This window comes from Oreochromis niloticus, linkage group LG8 (genome assembly GCF_001858045.2).
Source record: "Oreochromis niloticus isolate F11D_XX linkage group LG8, O_niloticus_UMD_NMBU, whole genome shotgun sequence".
NCBI classification, from domain to species: Eukaryota; Metazoa; Chordata; class Actinopteri; order Cichliformes; family Cichlidae; genus Oreochromis; species Oreochromis niloticus.
In genome coordinates, this window is record NC_031973.2 from 9,213,992 (window position 1) to 9,231,141 (window position 17,150).

Below are 17,150 nucleotides of genomic sequence, written 5' to 3' on the forward strand. Positions count from 1 at the left end.
TCTATCATCACCACTCCCAAATTCTGGAGGTAGCCTCTGATAGTCGTGCATTTTAGAGGCGAGCACTGTCATCAATTTGGTCCCAGATTGTGGAAATGTGCCATTGCCACTGGTTGCAGAACCTCATCTTGATATCTCTCTGCATTCAGATTGCCTCCAGTGATGACAAGCCTTGTTTTTTCAGTGAGGAAGATGCTGCCCCACACCATCACACTGTCTCCGCCAAAAGCTGTTACTCCATTTTCCACACCTTCTCCACACTTCTCCATCCTGGAATCACTGCTGAGCATAATTTTCTTCCAAATGTTCAGATTCCGGTGCACATGTTACAGACACTGGATAAGCCTGATGGTGAGGGGCACTCATGGCAGGCCTCCTGCCATCCCTACGAGATCGGAGACTGACTGTGTGCAGTGTCTTTCAAATTGTCTGGATAGAGAGCTGTCAGCCATATCGTCCCGTAAACCTTGACTACAAATATGTAGAAGCCCCTCTACGGTTTTAAAGAGCTGAGAGAGTGCGTAAACAGTCTTCTTGTGATGTCATATTCTACTAGGGCTTAATCCAAATAATACTGCAAGTTGGCTTTGCAGAACACCAACTTGAATGGCACAGGCCATAGGACAAATCAGTCAAACGTGCCATGCTTGGAACAGACATAAGATAACCACTCTAGGAGTGTCTGTGCTCCCAGGTGCTGTTAATCAGATGCCAATCACAGACCTGATTGTCAGTACCAACGTAAACAAAAGTTTAAAATAGGAGTCAATAGCAGAATAAGTTGTTTGGTATTGACAGAGAAAATTTGGTCAGTTTGAACATAATCCACATAACCAACTCTGCTGCTCAACCCACTTACAAATGCGGGACCATTTCAGGGGACATAAACAAGCTTTGAGCAGTATAAGATTTATTGCCAAGAAGCATTGCTGCAAAAAAGAAATAATCAAGCATACATTAATTTCCTTATATGTTAAGCTAAGTTTACTAATATATACTAACATAATTTGAAAAATCATCTATTTACTGCATTTCATGCCTAAAATAAAAAATACAATAGGAGTAGTCACAGCAACGAAGAACAATGTGATTAAAATTTTAAAGTTAATTCAATATGTAAATATCTAATTTAGGTTCTGAGATGCTTGTGGTGAAGCTTACTGAACATTAAACATGAATATATGTCCTAAATATATATTGAAACATTATTTTTCACTGCAAAAAGCAAAGAATAAATGTAATTTAAATTGGACATGAGGTCCACCATAATTACAAGAAAATCGCTTAAAGGCTAAGGAGTAGAAATATAAAGCTGTGTGATATGGCCTCATATCGCAATAAAAGCATACATTAAATATAGTGCATTTTCTGTAAATTCAGTTATGTGTATGTATATATATATATATATATATTTATGTGTATGTATATCAAAAGTGCGCCGGTCCTGCGGGAAAATGCCTGATATGCCAGATTTGCCAGATTATCAGTCCAGCCCTGGCTACATGTATTTTCCATCTGTAAATAATGGGTAAATAATGTCGCCATGTGGGAAGTGAAGAAAAAGAAACAGCTTATCTTTAAAGCAAAGATAAATGCTACATAGCTAGCTTAAACAGCTACCACACATAAATCGTACATTTTGTTGACCTGGACATTTACATTGTGTGGCCAGAAATGTTCCGGTAGTATTCTTTTTCACATTAAATGTTGTGCCATAACGTAAAGTTGATCAAGTATTTTTTCAGTGTCAGGTAAAAAAAGGGATTTGTGTGATTTAGGCTGTAAGGCAGGGTTAGCTGGGGTGTCTCATATGTTGTTGCTAAACTTGATGCTCTTGTGACAGCTTTAAATAAATGCTAGTTGGTGCATCTGATAGCACAGCAAATATCTGGCATTTTGACTAAGTTAAACTCGAAGATGTTCGGCTGGAGGGCAAAGGATCACATTACTGTTTTTGCACGGGACAAAATAAACAATTAAGTATAATATAAAACAACAGACATTTTAATATTATCATCTGATATAATTTGTCATACTGCACAACCCTAAATATAAATGTACATTTTAATAATGTTTTAAATAGTAGCACCACAGTAAAGTGGAGCAGAAATCACTGATAAATATCTGATTTTTTTCTTCAGCTGTGGGTCTGTACTTCTGATGATGTTAAACAGATCACTAAATATTATAAGAAGTGAACACCTTACCAACCTGTACTCAATGGGACATTTGTTTTCTTTGGACTGATTGAAATTAATGACATTTATGAGAAAAAAAAAATATATAAGTTCTGTCTGTTTTAATGATTTCATATTTTTTTTTAACTTTAGCTGGTCCACAATGAAACAAGAACTGACAAAAATACAGTGACTGTTGTGACATAAAAAATGAAGAAAGCCTTGTTGATTTTTTTAACCATTCTGGCCCAGTATCCGAACTTCTCTTCCTTCCTGTTACCGATGAGCAGACTTATTGTTTGCCCAATCTCTCTTAGTTCATCTGAGACTTGTTCAAGACCAAGGGACACCTCTGTCAGCTTGTCGTTGCTCCTCTGCAAAAGTTTAGTTTTTACATTTTAAAGAAAGTTCGGCCACTGACTGTTACCACATTTGACACAATGGTTTGTTTCCATTGTGACTGAAATAAAAGGGGGTTTTATTAATATACAAACAAACATCTTGATCTCTTTCTCTAAGTAATTTCTCAAATGCAAGCTCAATGATTTTTATACTTCACTTTAAATAAATAACCCTATAAAGTGTAGCTAAAGTCTCACCTCTTCAGTCACAGATTGTGTTTCATCGGCACTTTCATCACAAACAGATGCACAGTCACTAGATTTCTTTCCTGGGAGGATATTAGACAAAATGATTAAGGGTACACAATTAAAATGATATAATTAACTGTCATGCAAAGGCTGTTAAAGTGTGAGTATTTATACCATAACTAAAGATAAACCTGTTTACATGAGTTTAGATCCAAAGGCTTAACCTCACCTCTAACACAGCTGTGGAAGTTGGCTTTGCACCATTTGTCTCCACAGTTTACACTCGGGTTTTGTTCTTCATCCATCTCATTGTGATGGGCTGCAGAGTCTTTCTCAATCAGATACATGGTCACAATAGTCTCCAGGAGGCTGAGCAGCATCAGAGTAAAAATCCCAATGCAGTAGATAGCTGAAGAGAGCAGACTATGTCAGTAATGTAATTTATTAATGTGTTCAGTCAAATAAACCCCACATTGTTACCTATAAGTGGAACCCTGTTTGAAGTGCTGGGCAGAATGTCATTCAGAATAAGCTGCAACACTGTGACAGCAAGCAGGACAGTGACCTTGAAGCTGAGTTTCTCGCCTCCAGCATCTGGGATCAGGAAAGAAGCCAAGTCCAGAACCAAGAAGAAGAGCACTGGACAAATGAAATTGGCAATGTAGAGGACTGACCTCCTTCTCATCGTGATCTGTGCAATAAAATAATTATAATAATATAATATATATAATATATAATAATAATAAAGAATTCCTTATTGCACCTTTGCTGTTGTTGGTTGCTTGTGCTGCCTGTAATTGTGCCTCCTCTAAGAATTTATCTATCAAATATGACCGATAACTTATAAAAACATGAAAAAATGTTTGGATACAGATGTGTTTTTGTTTTCCAGCATAGCAGGAGAAAACTTTGATAATCTTCTGTATGGAACAGCAAGTTTACAGTATAAGCCATGATGTGCTGAGGATGTGGTAAGTGACTGCAGGACTTTGTGGCCTTTTCAGATTATACTTAAAAGAGGGTTAGGAGGATAAAGAAATCTAGTACTTGTCCAATAAATGCTGTGTATGCTTCAGGGGATAAAAAAACAACAAGGAAAACAACTTTTTTGCTGAGTTTTTAAAACCCTTTCAAAAAGAATTGCAATTTTGTTTTCATTACAAATGTTATTAAAATGTGGCTAATGACTCAATTTCCACATCTGTGTTTCTGCTTTAACCTCCTAAGACCCAAACTCTTTCATGGCATGCGTTTTTAATTTCTCTTTGCTATTTGGAAATCTTTGCAAAATTTAGTATTGTGGTCTAAGCTCAAAATGTGATGTCCCCATATATGGATGCCAGGACCTAAGAGGTTAACAAGTACTTACAGTGTAAACAACTGCAGTTTGATGTGGATATATAATACTGGATTTACTTGTGGATGTCAAGCCCTCGAACGTCCACTCGTACTGGTTCCACATCATGCTGCGTGTCAAATTTGTCATCGATTCATTGTTTTTGTTGTAAACTAATTCTATTTCATTATCTAAAATGGAATAGAAAAATAAATGTGAGCAGATGAACAAAGGACTATATGTTGTGATATTTCATGGATTATATATATGAGAGTACGAAAAACACGTGTAAATAGAACTTGATATTGACTCACCAGCATTCATGACAGACTTGAAGGTGATGTTGCACCTCTGAACATCAAAGGGAAATTTGTAGACACGCATCCTGCAGGCAGTTGTCACCACCTGCTCATTTGTGTATTCGACCCCACCATACCAGTGAATTAAGAGATAAGGACTTTTAGTCTCTTTGTCCTTGTCTGTCCTGTATGAGAGCACATGAAAACAGATTATGGCACAAAATATGGTACACTCATATAGTGTAGTGCAGGGGTCTCAAACTCCAGTCATCGAGGGCCGGTGTCCTGAAACGTTTCCATGTGTCCCTGTTGCAACACACCTGAATAAGATTAGTAGGTCATTAGCAAGAGTATAGAACTTGACTGCATGCTGAAGTGGCAACCCCTAACCCTACTCAAGTAAATGTAAGTGCTTGGAAAAATATACTTCTAAAAATACTTTTATTGCACCATGTTCATTCACTCATGAGCTGCTATAACATGAATCAAATGGCTGAATTGCCATCTCAGCATGCAGTCAAGTCCTGTACTCTTGCTAATGACCCTTTAAAAAATTCTGTACTGGTCATGGTTCACTGTCAAAGATAATAATTTACTACAGGTGAAATAATACAATAGAAATCAAAGCCTATAATGTTAAAAAAAAAAAATACATAAATAACCCATTCATTTCTGGGCTTATCATTACTGACACTAATGAGCTGATTCCGAACAAAAAAAATATCAAAACTTGTCTGAGAAGTAAATTCACAAATTCATGGTAGGAAAACAAAACCAAATAAAAAATAAATAGATAACAGTCCTCCACTCTCTTTTAAATGCCCCTACCAGCATCCCAGCATGTACTGTACACACTAAAAAATGTCAGTGTTGACTTCACTAATCCCATACTCCCAGCTGTAAGTTTTTTTCTTAATGCATTTGTTGGCTGATAGAAAAATTAAAGTTATGCAACACTCTTTTTGTTAGGTTTAATGTATGTGTTGTAGGTTGCCATTTAAAAAGCTAGAATGCTTTTGTTTGCTCCCTGTGGCTGTATCCCAATTCAGGGTCTGCAGCCTTAAAGGCTGCATTTTAAGGCTGATTACGTCACAGCGGCGCGCCGAAGGCTGTCCCAATTCAAAGGCTGCTCGAAATGCGGCCCTGAAATGCGGCCTTCATTTCCCTGAATTTTAAGGCTGTGGCGATGTAGACTTTGTGGCCCAACATATCCCATAATTCATAGCGCAGTAGTCACTGTGGATTATTTTGCCAGCCCGTTCTCACTCCCAAGGCGTAGCATCCCGACGTTTTGTCACGTCCCGCGGCGTTCCTGAGGAACGCGAAAGGCGACCTTCCACGTTGTTATGGTGCGCGGCGGGTTGCAGCCCTGTATTGCAGCCCTAAACCTAACCTTATCCCTAAGCCTAACCATAACCTTATTTGTAACCTTAACCATAACCTTATGCCTAACCATAACCTTATTCCTAACCTTAACCATAACCGTGTCCCTACGCCTAAACCTAACCTTATCCCTAAACCTAACCATAACCTTATCCCTAAACCAAACCATAACCGTATCCCTAAGCCTAAACCTAAACTTATCCCTAAACCTAACCATGACCTTATTCCTAACCTTAACCAGCACTTTAATGACGTGAAATAGTGTTTTCCCAAGCGATTTTGAGGGAAAAAGCGAAGATGTGTAGATTGAGTCCAAACGGTTCTCATGTGTCCGCAGTTTTCCGATGTCGTCACGTAGGAATGCGTTGGGTGGCCGAAAACGTAATAGGTTGACGATTTGTCACCTAGCGTAAAATGTTAGGCTTTGGGAGTGAGAACATGTTGATTTTGCCGCAGACGGCAGAAGCGTAGCGGCCGAAGAGTAAACTGTTAAACGTAAGTACTGAATATGATGTCACTTATTTATGTGCAAATGTTTAATAATGAGGAACATTAAAACATTACTGTTGGCCACATGTCGGCAAACTTATTTGCCATTAGCGATGTTTGTACTTTCAGCGTTTACTTGGTTTTAAAGCCTTTAAAATATAATAATACAATAGTTGACCTTAATCTTACAGAGAATGTGATGATTTTATGGATAATTAAAGTCAGTCATATATCCACAAACACAACAAGCTGAAAGTCAGTGAATGCTGCTCGGATTGCAGTCCTGAATATCACGGCACAAGCAGGATTCACTGCACTGTTAATGTTAGCTATGTGATATTGCTGCCTCTGTTTGGTGGTGTCGAGCCAAACGGACTTTAACGTGTGTTTGAGCGAGCTGACGGTTCACTCGTTAAGCTGAAAGAAAGATGCTTTAATCACAGGAGTCACACATGTGTCCACTGTACCATCTGGGAACTCGTCTTGTTTAGCACCTGTAATAACACAAACACTAAATCCTTCTTCTCTTGTGCTGTTTTGTAGCAGTGTATACACCTGAGACTGTCACCTGTCTGTCTGTCCTGCACTCTCTCTCTTTTTCTTTCTCTCTGATTGTGGAATAAAAGTATTGTGGCGAGCTCAGACACGGAGGAGACAGAGGTTTCTTGGGAGCAACCGTTTATTATTCTCTGCCGAGAACACTGCCGCTACCTCCCTCCTCAGCGCCGCAACAACAACACAACGACAAAAAAAGGCGCTCTCTCACCGGAAAACACAGTCGCCGAGAGAGCGCGTCACTCATCACCATAACAACATAACAACAGAAACAGAACTATAATAACAGAACCCCAAAACAGCCCTGACCCGCTACATAGCCCCCACCTAAGGGGTCAGTCGTCCCCGACAGCCCCATTACCCCACACAAAGTCCTGTAAGTGTCCAGGTGCCTTCTTTTGGCGCACCGGCCGGTCTCGACCGGCGGGGGAAAAGTCACTCGGATCAGAACTTGGGGTGTCACCAGCATCCCCTGCCCCGGCGTCTGCCGGAGCGAGCGGTCGGTACGGTGAAAGCAACACCACGACGCGCCCTGAGCCCAGCATGTGGATACGGTACACAACTTCCGTTAGCCGCTCCACGACCTCCGCTGGCCCTTGCCAGTGACTGCACAGTTTGGGGGACACTCCTATCTTGCGAACCGGGCAGTACACCCAAACCTTGTCGCCAGGCATGAAAGCTCCCCCTTGGCACCTGGTGTCGTAGGCTCTTTTCTGTCGTACTCCGGCGCTGGCCTGGGCCTGGCAGGTGTAGTCGTGAACCACCTGCAGCCGCTCCCTCAGCCTCCTGTAGTAGTCCATCTCTGGCCCACCGTCAATCTCCAGTTCGGGGGGGGACCCAAACACCAGATCCACAGGCGTCCGGAGCTCCCGCCCAAACATCAAAGCGGCAGGCGTGGACTCCTGAACCGCAGTCCGATACGACCAAAGGACCAGGGGCAGATGTCGGTCCCAATCCCGCTGGTGGCGGCTGGTGAGAATGGGAATAACCTTCCTTTCATATCAAAAATCCTTGAAAGAGTAGTTGTCAAACAGCTAACAGATCATCTGCAGAGGAATGGCTTATTTGAAGAGTTTCAGTCAGGTTTCAGAGCTCATCACAGCACAGAAACAGCTTTAGTGAAGGTTACAAATGATCTTCTTATGGCCTCTGACAGTGGACTCATCTCTGTGCTTGTCCTGCTAGACCTCAGTGCTGCATTTGATACTGTTGATCATAATATCCTATTAGAGCGATTAGAACATGCTGTAGGTATTACAGGTACTGTGCTGCAGTGGTTTGTATCATATCTATCTAATAGACTCCAATTTGTTCAAGTAAATGGAGAGTCCTCTTCACACACTAAGGTCAATTATGGTGTTCCACAGGGTTCAGTGCTAGGACCAATTCTATTTACATTATACATGCTTCCCTTAGGCAGCATCATTAGAAGACATAGCATAAATTTTCACTGCTGTGCAGATGACACGCAGCTCTATCTATCCATGAAGCCAAATAACACACACAATTAGTTAAACTGCAGGAATGTCTTAAAGACATAAAGACCTGGATGGCCGCTAACTTTCTGCTTCTTAATTCAGATAAAACTGAGGTTATTGTACTCGGCCCTGAAAATCTTAGAAATATGGTATCTAACTAGATTCTTACTCTGGATGGCATTACCTTGGCCTCCAGTAATGCTGTGAGGAACCTTGGAGTCATTTTTGACCAGGACATGTCCTTCAATGCACATATTAAACAAATATGTAAGACTGCTTTCTTCCATTTGCGCAACATCTCTAAAATTAGAAATATCCTGTCTCAGAGTGACGCTGAAAAACTAGTTCATGCATTTATTACTTCCAGGCTGGACTACTGTAATTCTTTATTATCAGGATGTCCTAAAAACTCGCTGAAAAGCCTTCAGCTGATCCAAAATGCTGCAGCAAGGGTACTGACAGGGACTAGAAAGAGAGAGCATATTTCTCCTGTTTTGGCTTCCCTTCATTGGCTTCCTGTTAAATCCAGAATTGAATTCAAAATCCTGCTCCTCACATACAAGGTCTTAAATAATCAGGCCCCATCTTATCTTAATGACCTTGTAGTGCCATATCACCCTATTAGAGCACTTCGCTCTCGCTCTGCAGGCCTACTTGCTGTTCCTAGAGTATTTAAAAGTAGAATGGGAGGGAGAGCCTTCAGTTTTCAGGCCCCTCTTCTGTGGAACCAGCTTCCAGTTTGGATTCGGGAGACAGACACTATCTCTATTTTCAAGATTAGGCTTAAAACTTTCCTTTTTGCTAAAGCATATAGTTAGGGCTGGACCAGGTGACCCTGAATCCTCCCTTAGTTATGCTGCAATAGACGTAGGCTGCCGGGGATTCCCATGATGCACTGAGTTTTTCCTTTCCAGTCACCTTTCTCACTATGTGTTAATAGACCTCTCTGCATCGAATCATATCTGTTATTAATCTCTGTCTCTCTTCCACAGCATGTCTTTCATCCTGTTTTCCTTCTTTCACCCCAACCGGTCGCAGCAGATGGCCGCCCCTCCCTGAGCCTGGTTCTGCCGGAGGTTTCTTCCTGTTAAAAGGGAGTTTTTCCTTGCCACTGTCGCCAAAGTGCTTGCTCATAGGGGGTCATATGATTGTTGGGTTTTTCTCTGTATTTATTATTGTGCTATCTACTGTACAATATAAAGCGCCGTGAGGTGACTTTTGTTGTGATTTGGAGCTATATAAATAAAATTGAATTGAATTGAATTGAATTGAATTGAATTGAAAATTGAATGGCGAGCTGGGTAGCCAGTGTGCGGTTAAAACGCTCGACCAAGCCGTCGCTTTGCGGATGGAGCGGTGTGGTTCTCGTCTTCTCCACCCCCAGCCGCCGACAAATCTCCCCGAAGACCTTCGATTCGAAGTTGTGCCCCTGGTCACTGTGGAGCTCAGCCGGGACCCCAAAACGGGCGAACATCTCCTCCACCAGCCTCTCTGCCATCGTCGTCGCACTCTGGTCCGGCACCGCGTATGCCTCCGGCCACTTTGTGAAATAGTCCATCGCCACCAGCACGTACCGGTTCCCTGACTCCGTAACGGGGAAAGGCCCTAGGACGTCCACTCGCTCCATCGGGGCCCCCAACAAGTATTGCTGAAGGGGGGCAGTGGAGCGTTGAGTGGGGCCCTTCTGCGCCATGCAGGTGTCACAGCAGTGCACGTGAAGTTCCACATCCCGTCGACAACCAGGCCAGTAGAACCGTCCCCAGAGGCAGCGGAGAGTTTTGGTGTTCCCATAGTGGCCTTCCCCCACTGAGCCGTGGACAAGCTCAAGCACCTGCGACCTCAGCGACCGAGGCACCAACAGCTGCAGGAGACCTCTGCCCTGACCGGGGACCCGCCATCTCCAGTACAGGAGGCCGTCGTGGGTCTCCAGGTTATTGTGCTGGGAGTAGTAGGCCTTCACCTCGGGCTCCTGACCCGACACCCCCGTCCAGCCAGGCCCCCACCTGAACCAACGTCGCGTCGGCCTCCTGCTCCCGCTTCAGCTGCTGCGTTGTCAGTGGGAGCCACCCCCCTCCGCTGGCTGTGGCCTGAGCAGTAGCCACTCCCAGCGCCTCCTGGGCCCGCTCCTCCTGTCACAGACAGTAGCGGCACTCGACGGCCATGCAGGGCCGTCTGGAGAGGGCATCAGCGTTGCCATGCTGCCGACCAGCCCGATGCTGGATCTCGAAGTCGTAGCCCTGAAGGACCTCCAGCCAGCGGGCCACCTGACCTTCTGGGTGTTTGAAGTTCAGGAGCCAGGTCAGAGATGCATGGTCAGTGCGCAGGAGGAACCGGCAGCCGTGCAGGTATGGCCAGAAGTGCCGCACCGCTAGCACTACGGCCAGCAGCTCCCGCCGGGTCACGCAGTAGTTCCTCTCAGCTCGCCCCAGAGCACGGCTGAAGTATGCCACCACTCGTTCTCCGGCCTCGCCCTGCTGGGAAAGGACCGCCCCGACTCCTACATTGCTAGTGTCAGTGTCCACAATGAAAGGTTGCCGGGCGTCGGGGTAGGCCAGAACTGGGGATCTGGTGCGGGCCTCCTTCAGCTGTGCAAAAGCCGCAGCGCAGGCATCACCCCAGCCAAACGGCTGGCCCTTGTCAGTCAGGCGGTGGAGGGGGCTGGCTATCGTCGCGTACCCCTTGATGAACCGACGGTAGTAGGAGGCTAGGCCCAGGAAGCTCCGCAGTTTTTTGACGTTCGAGGGAGTCGGCCAGTCCCGGACCGCAGCCACCTTTACGGAATCGGTGGCGATACCTTGAGCGCTGATCACATGGCCCAAGAACGTAGTCTCTCTCGCCAACAGCCGGCACTTCGCAGGGTTGAGCCGCAGCCCAGCTCGACGGATGGCGCTGAAGACCTCGCTCAGGTGAGACAGTGTACTGTCGAAGTCGCCACCGTGCACCAACAGGTCATCCAGGTACACAACACAGCGGCTACGAGGGATGTTCACGAGCACCCTCTCCATCAGCCTCTCAAACATCGCTGGCGCATTGCAGAGCCCAAATGCTCCACGTGCCAGTAGCCGCTGCGTAGGTCGAGGGAGCTGAACCAGCTGGAGCCGGTAACGTAATCCAGGGCCTCGTCGATCCGTGGAAGTGGGTACGAGTCCTTCTTGGTGACTGCATTGAGACGGCGAAAATCCACGTAGAACCTCGGGCTGCCATCCTTCTTCCCCACCAGGACCACGGGTGCCGCCCATGGGCTGTTGGACGGCTCGATCACCCCAGCCGCAGCCATCTCACGGATCTTTTCCTCCGCCACCTGCCGTTTTGAGAGGGGCAGCCGGTGTGGGCGCAGACGGATGGGTTGAGCAGAGCCGGTGTCGATGGTGTGCTGGACCAGCCCCATCTGCCTGCAGTCTTTGTCACTGGCGGCAAAGATGTTCACATTCTCGTCCAGGAGGCACCTCAACTGCTGGCGCTGGTCAATGTTGAGACCTACGCTGCTGCGCTGCCACAGGTCACCAACAGCCTCGGTTGTCTCGGTCGAGGGAGATTTGTCGGGGTGAGAGGCCGGGGCTGAGGTGAGTAGAGATGACCCGAAGCCACCGGCACCCGAAATCTGCTGAGCAGCAGCTGCCCGACGCCTGTCTCGTCTGGCTCTGGTCCCCTCCGCTCCCTGCTTTTGACTGCACTGGAGGGCAAGAGTCTCTGTGCCAAGAGTGATAGCCCGCTTTGCGGTGTCGACGCAGGCCCCCCAGCGGGTCAGCAGATCAAGGCCGATGATGCACTGGTCTTGAATGTCAGCAAGCCAGAAGTTGTGCACCAGCTCCAGATCCTTCACTCGGATTCGCAACAGTTTCTTCCCCCGCATATCAGCCCTCTCACCCGTCACCGTCATCAGCTGGGTGTCGGTGGGCGGCCAACCCTTCACCAATGGCCCGGACGTTCCAGGGAGCACGCCAGGTCGTATCAGGGAAATGGTGGACCCCGTGTCCACCAGGGCCTGGCATGGCTGGTCCTCAACACAGCAGCTCAGGTAGAGTCCCTTGAGGTGCCCAACTCGGCCCACCACCGTGCATCGTCCTTGGAGGGGGGCAGGAAGCTGGAGCGGTGGTCCCCTCGCTACACCGCTCCCTCCCCGTTTCCCGGGGGCTGCATAGTCCTGGTCTTCGGGGCAGGTGCTGGGCAGTCACGCGTCACGTGGCCAGGCTCATCGCACCGGTAGCAGCGGTTGGTCGGTCGACGGGGACGCCTCCGGGGCACCGAGGGTTGCAGCTGGCATATCTCGGCGGCCTCCCCCTCCCCGTCGCAGTCTGCGACTCTGATTTGGGGGTAGTTTGGGGGGGCCCCTGCTGGTTAGGTTGCGAGGTGAACACCAGCTCGGCCCTCTCAGCCTCAAGGAGCGCCTCACGGAGAGTTTGAGGCATGGCCAGGCGGACGTGTTGGCGTAGTCGCTCTGGAAAAAGTCCTCGCAGAAAAGCATGCAGGCTAAGCTCCTCACGGGCTGCTGCTGGGAACTCCGGGTAGCCACGACGAGCATGCAGCAACACGTCCGCTGCTTGTCAAAGGTGCCCAGGCTCTCCCCCGGCCGACGGCTCCGGTTGGTCAGCTGCTCTCTGCTCTGATCAGTGGAGTGCCGCTGCCCGAATCGCCTCTCGAGTGCTATGGTGAGGGCCTGGAGCTCATGCTGCTCTGACGGGGCTAGGTCAAGGAGTACCTGCAGTGCATCTCCTTCCAGTGCTAGCGCTAGGTGTGTAGCAGCCTCTTCGTCGCTCCAGCCATTATGCCTCGCGGCTAGCCGTACTTGTGAGAGGTAGGGCTCTAGCGGGGTTAGCCCGTTTTATTTCGGTACCTTAGCTGGCGTTGCAGGCATCACTGCTCGCTGTCGGGGCTCGGTGTGTCGGACGACAGAGGCAGCCCATGACGCATTGCCCTAGCATCTGTCGCGACGGGCCGCCGCCGCGGTGCGCTCGCGCCGTCGGGACCCGTCGGGGGACTTACATGGCCGCTCGCTTCCTCTCTCCTCGATCGCCAGCTTCCCAAGCAGCGGATGCTCTCCTCGACAGCTTGCTCCAGCCTCCGAATGTCTCTCTCCATTATGGCGAGGGTGAGCTATCCCACTTCTGACACAAATGTGGCGAGCTCAGACACGGAGGAGACAGAGGTTTCTTGGGAGCAACCGTTTATATTCTCTGCCGAGAACACTGCCGCTACCTCCCTCCTCAGCGCCGCAACAACAACACAACAACAAAAAAAGGCGCTCTCTCACCAGAAAACACAGTCGCCGAGAAAGCGCGTCACTCATCACCATAACAACATAACAACAGAAACAGAACTATAATAACAGAACCCCAAAACAGCCCTGACCCGCTACAGTATAAACATGTATTTATAAGTTACACTTGTGTTTGAATCCTGCAGCTTATCACACATTTGATTTCCATGTGTGACAACTGCAAGTGTCCAGAGTGAGGACAGACTGAGGGAGCCACTGCTGCACATCATCTGTGAGGCTTTGCACCCCTGATGATCCACCAGGACAAACTCAGCAGTGTGTGAGGAAGAGGAGGAGGAAGAGCCAGCAGCAGCTGACAGATGGAGATGTTATGTGTTTGTATACTTTCTGCCCAGTTTGACCCATTTAGCAGAAGTCAGCCTGTTTAAGGCTCTGATATCTATTCTGTATGACTTAAAGCAGTTATGACATGGTCTGATTTTCTCACCCAATAAAGGGATATTTAATATATCAGTCTACTCTTCATTCTATCAGAAACAGTTATCACAGCTCGTACATTTTCTTTTTACACATATAAGCGTTGAGCCAAATTTAGTAATGCCAACATATTAAAAGAACAATATTTGTCTCTTATATATAATACATCTACATATACACTGTCAAAGATACTTGTCTTTGAGTGAAGATTTAAGGTGATAAGTCATATAAATAACTGCAACTTGAATCTTTACTGAAGCTCAGTATTAGACACAGAGTTCACTCACATGAATTTCACTCACATGTGCTGTACCAGTGTACCTGCACATGTGATGTGACAATAGAAGTGATTTGATTTGAGAGTTCAAACTCACTGCTGTAATAACTTATGATGATTAATATAATAACTATAATATTGGCCATATCATATTTACACTGACTTTAGTCTCATGAACAACATTGGCTAATTGTTATTTACTAGCTAATCTTAAATGACTGTTCAGTACAGAACTGAAGGCCAACAATCATGTTTTACAGTCCTGTGGTCTCAGCCTCAGATACTTATTAAATCACACAAAGCTCGTGTAGAAACAAACACACGAACAAAATATGTTCTCCTTCATTTCTGTCAAACAAAGCTGTATGAAACGTTTCCAGCGGTTGGTGTTATGGTTGCTAGGCAACCTGGGCAGCGCGACGGAGGCTAGACCGTCCCATTTCACAAGCGTCGCACTTCCGGCCTTAGCGGTCTTTAAGTACGCGGCCCTTGAGGATCGTTGAGGCTGCGTACTTTAAGGCTGCAGACCCTGAATTGGGATACAGCCTATGTAACCAACGAATATGAGTACGTGCACAACCTCCATAAAGGGAACAAGCAGCCTTGAGAAGAACAGACTCTACACAATGAAGGAAGCCACCTGGCGGGACAAGATAACGACAACATCCTGGGAGGGCTGCACTCACATCGTATAACCACTCACATCATATAACCACGCTTGCACAACACACTTTGTAACCATATATAGTAATTTGTCTTAGTTAATACAGCAACAAGCTTTATGAATATTCATGTGTGTAAACAATAAAAACAACCTGCAGGGGGAAAGCAAGTTGAAGTGGGTTGGAGACAACTGCTTCCCTCTTGCGAGTGAAAACTTGAGCTCTGTGTGACCTCATTCCTGAGTGAGTTTCTGTTTATCCAGCAGTATCAGGGGTAAAACTCTGACACTTCAAAAAAGCTGAGGAAATGTATCTCTCACTCTGTCTCTGCTTGTCCCTCACTTCATGTTTTGTCTTACTTTCTGCTACCTGTTATTGGAGTACCATTAGTATTCTATTCTAGCTCACTGTGTAACTAAACTGATTTCTTTTGCCACATATCTTTTCCCATAATAAGTGTGTGATTAGAGGGATCAAGGAACAGGATCGTCCTGATGTGCACCCGTATAGACTTTCAATGTGTATCCTATTGCTCCCTTGCAAGTAATTAAACATGTTAAACTCAGTGCTCTGTACTCTTCTTTAGACTGAAGAACGGTTAACCCTAACCCTTCAGACTGATGAAGTCATTTGGATGAAACAACAACATGCAGATGAACAGTACCAGCATTCTGGGATTTTCTTACCTGGTAAATGAGGATGTATCAAGACAAAACTTCCAAGTTGTCTTGCCATCCAATTCAATTAATTTCAATTCAGTTTTATTTATATAGCACTGTGACAGAAAGAAGACCCACATACCAGCTTTGCACATTCTGATAGCTTTTATTTGTTAGGTTTTTTTCACCTTTACGTAGCTCAAGCAGCTTTCCAGGTGCTCTGCACATACTCACACGCCAGCACCATTCTGAAAGGGAAGGCATGATTCGCTGATGGAGGCCAGGTGCGTGTCAGACTCCCCTGACACCACACCCTGAACCCACTGCTCCACCCCTCCTCTGCAGCTGAGCCACAGACCACACCCAGCCATAAGAAACAAATCACAACAACAGTTGTCTCAAGGTGCTTTAAATTGTAAGGTGAAGACCCTACAATAATACAAAGAAAACACAGAAAATCCCAACAGTCATATGACCCCCTATGAGAAAACACTTTTGCAACAAAACAATGCATCTTCTGTGACCAGTTGCTATCACTTCTTTTAAGACTCTTCCATGGCCACAGGTGTATAAAATCAAGGACCTAGACATGCAGACTGCGTCTATATACATTTGCTAAAGAATGAGGTCTTAGGAGCTCACTGAATTCCAGCGTGGTACCGTAGCATTGTAGCAGCAATTTTCCACACCAGCCTATTAATCAACCAAAGGCCAAGACAAACTTTTAATTCATTTGAAAGCCTGATGCTCAGGGGGCGCTGTTTGTAAAGTGAAACATGCAGAAATTAACAGCAACATTTTTCCACATTTAGCTCTAAAAAGAGTCATTTTTTACAACATTTAGTAAAATATTTGTAACTTTTCATATTTAAAATACAATTTTAAATGTTAAATCTAAATGTTAAATATTACATTTAAATGTTAAATGTTAAATCTAAATGTTAAATGGTGGTGATTGCCCACTTTGCGCCAGAAAGAAGAAACCAGCGGATGTCGCGCTAAACAACAGCAGCACGTTTAAGCTTGATCAGCTGTTGTTAGAATTTATTTAATATTAATTTCTAGTATCAGTTGATGTTTGCTGGAGCCAAGGCTGTAAAAGCTGCTGGTCATGATATCGGTTTGGTTATCTGGTGAGAGGGAAACATGAAGATGAAACCAGGAGATGTCCTTACTGAATCATCAGGGCTGAACAGGTGAAGGAGAAACAGGATTACCTTTTAGGTGACATGGATGAGTTGAAGGGAAGTTATGGTCTGTTACTGAGAAATAACACAAGGATTCTTTTCTAAGTAGCTGACAGCTGGTAACTGTGCAGGTGCGGGTCTACCAAAGTTTTGCAAGGGGGCAGGTAGGGCATTAACAGGGAAAGGGGGGCACAAAGAAATACTTTTCTTTCTTATTCTCATTTAAAATGTCTCGCTTTTATTAAATAATTATCTGAATCTTACAACCAAAGTTTTTATCTGATGTAAAATGTATAGAAATCATACATATACCAACAAGACAGTGTACATCACTGTCACAACAGCGTTTGTTTTCATTCAAAG

The 17,150-nt window shown here is 45.6% G+C and overlaps 1 protein-coding gene across 1 annotated transcript; it reads right to left on the reverse strand.

Annotated features, from left to right (window-relative positions):
* Positions 1-2,205: 2,205 nt before the first annotated feature.
* On the reverse strand, positions 2,206-4,677 carry LOC100690895 (5-hydroxytryptamine receptor 3A-like). Its single transcript, XM_019362172.2, has 6 exons — positions 4,418-4,677; positions 4,137-4,294; positions 3,248-3,458; positions 2,997-3,176; positions 2,777-2,847; positions 2,206-2,551 (listed from the first exon to the last, which is right to left on the reverse strand). The coding sequence occupies exons 1-6, from the start codon at positions 4,485-4,487 to the stop codon at positions 2,327-2,329; spliced, it is 915 nt and encodes a 304-aa protein (XP_019217717.1). The 5' UTR covers positions 4,488-4,677; the 3' UTR covers positions 2,206-2,326.
* Positions 4,678-17,150: the final 12,473 nt, after the last annotated feature.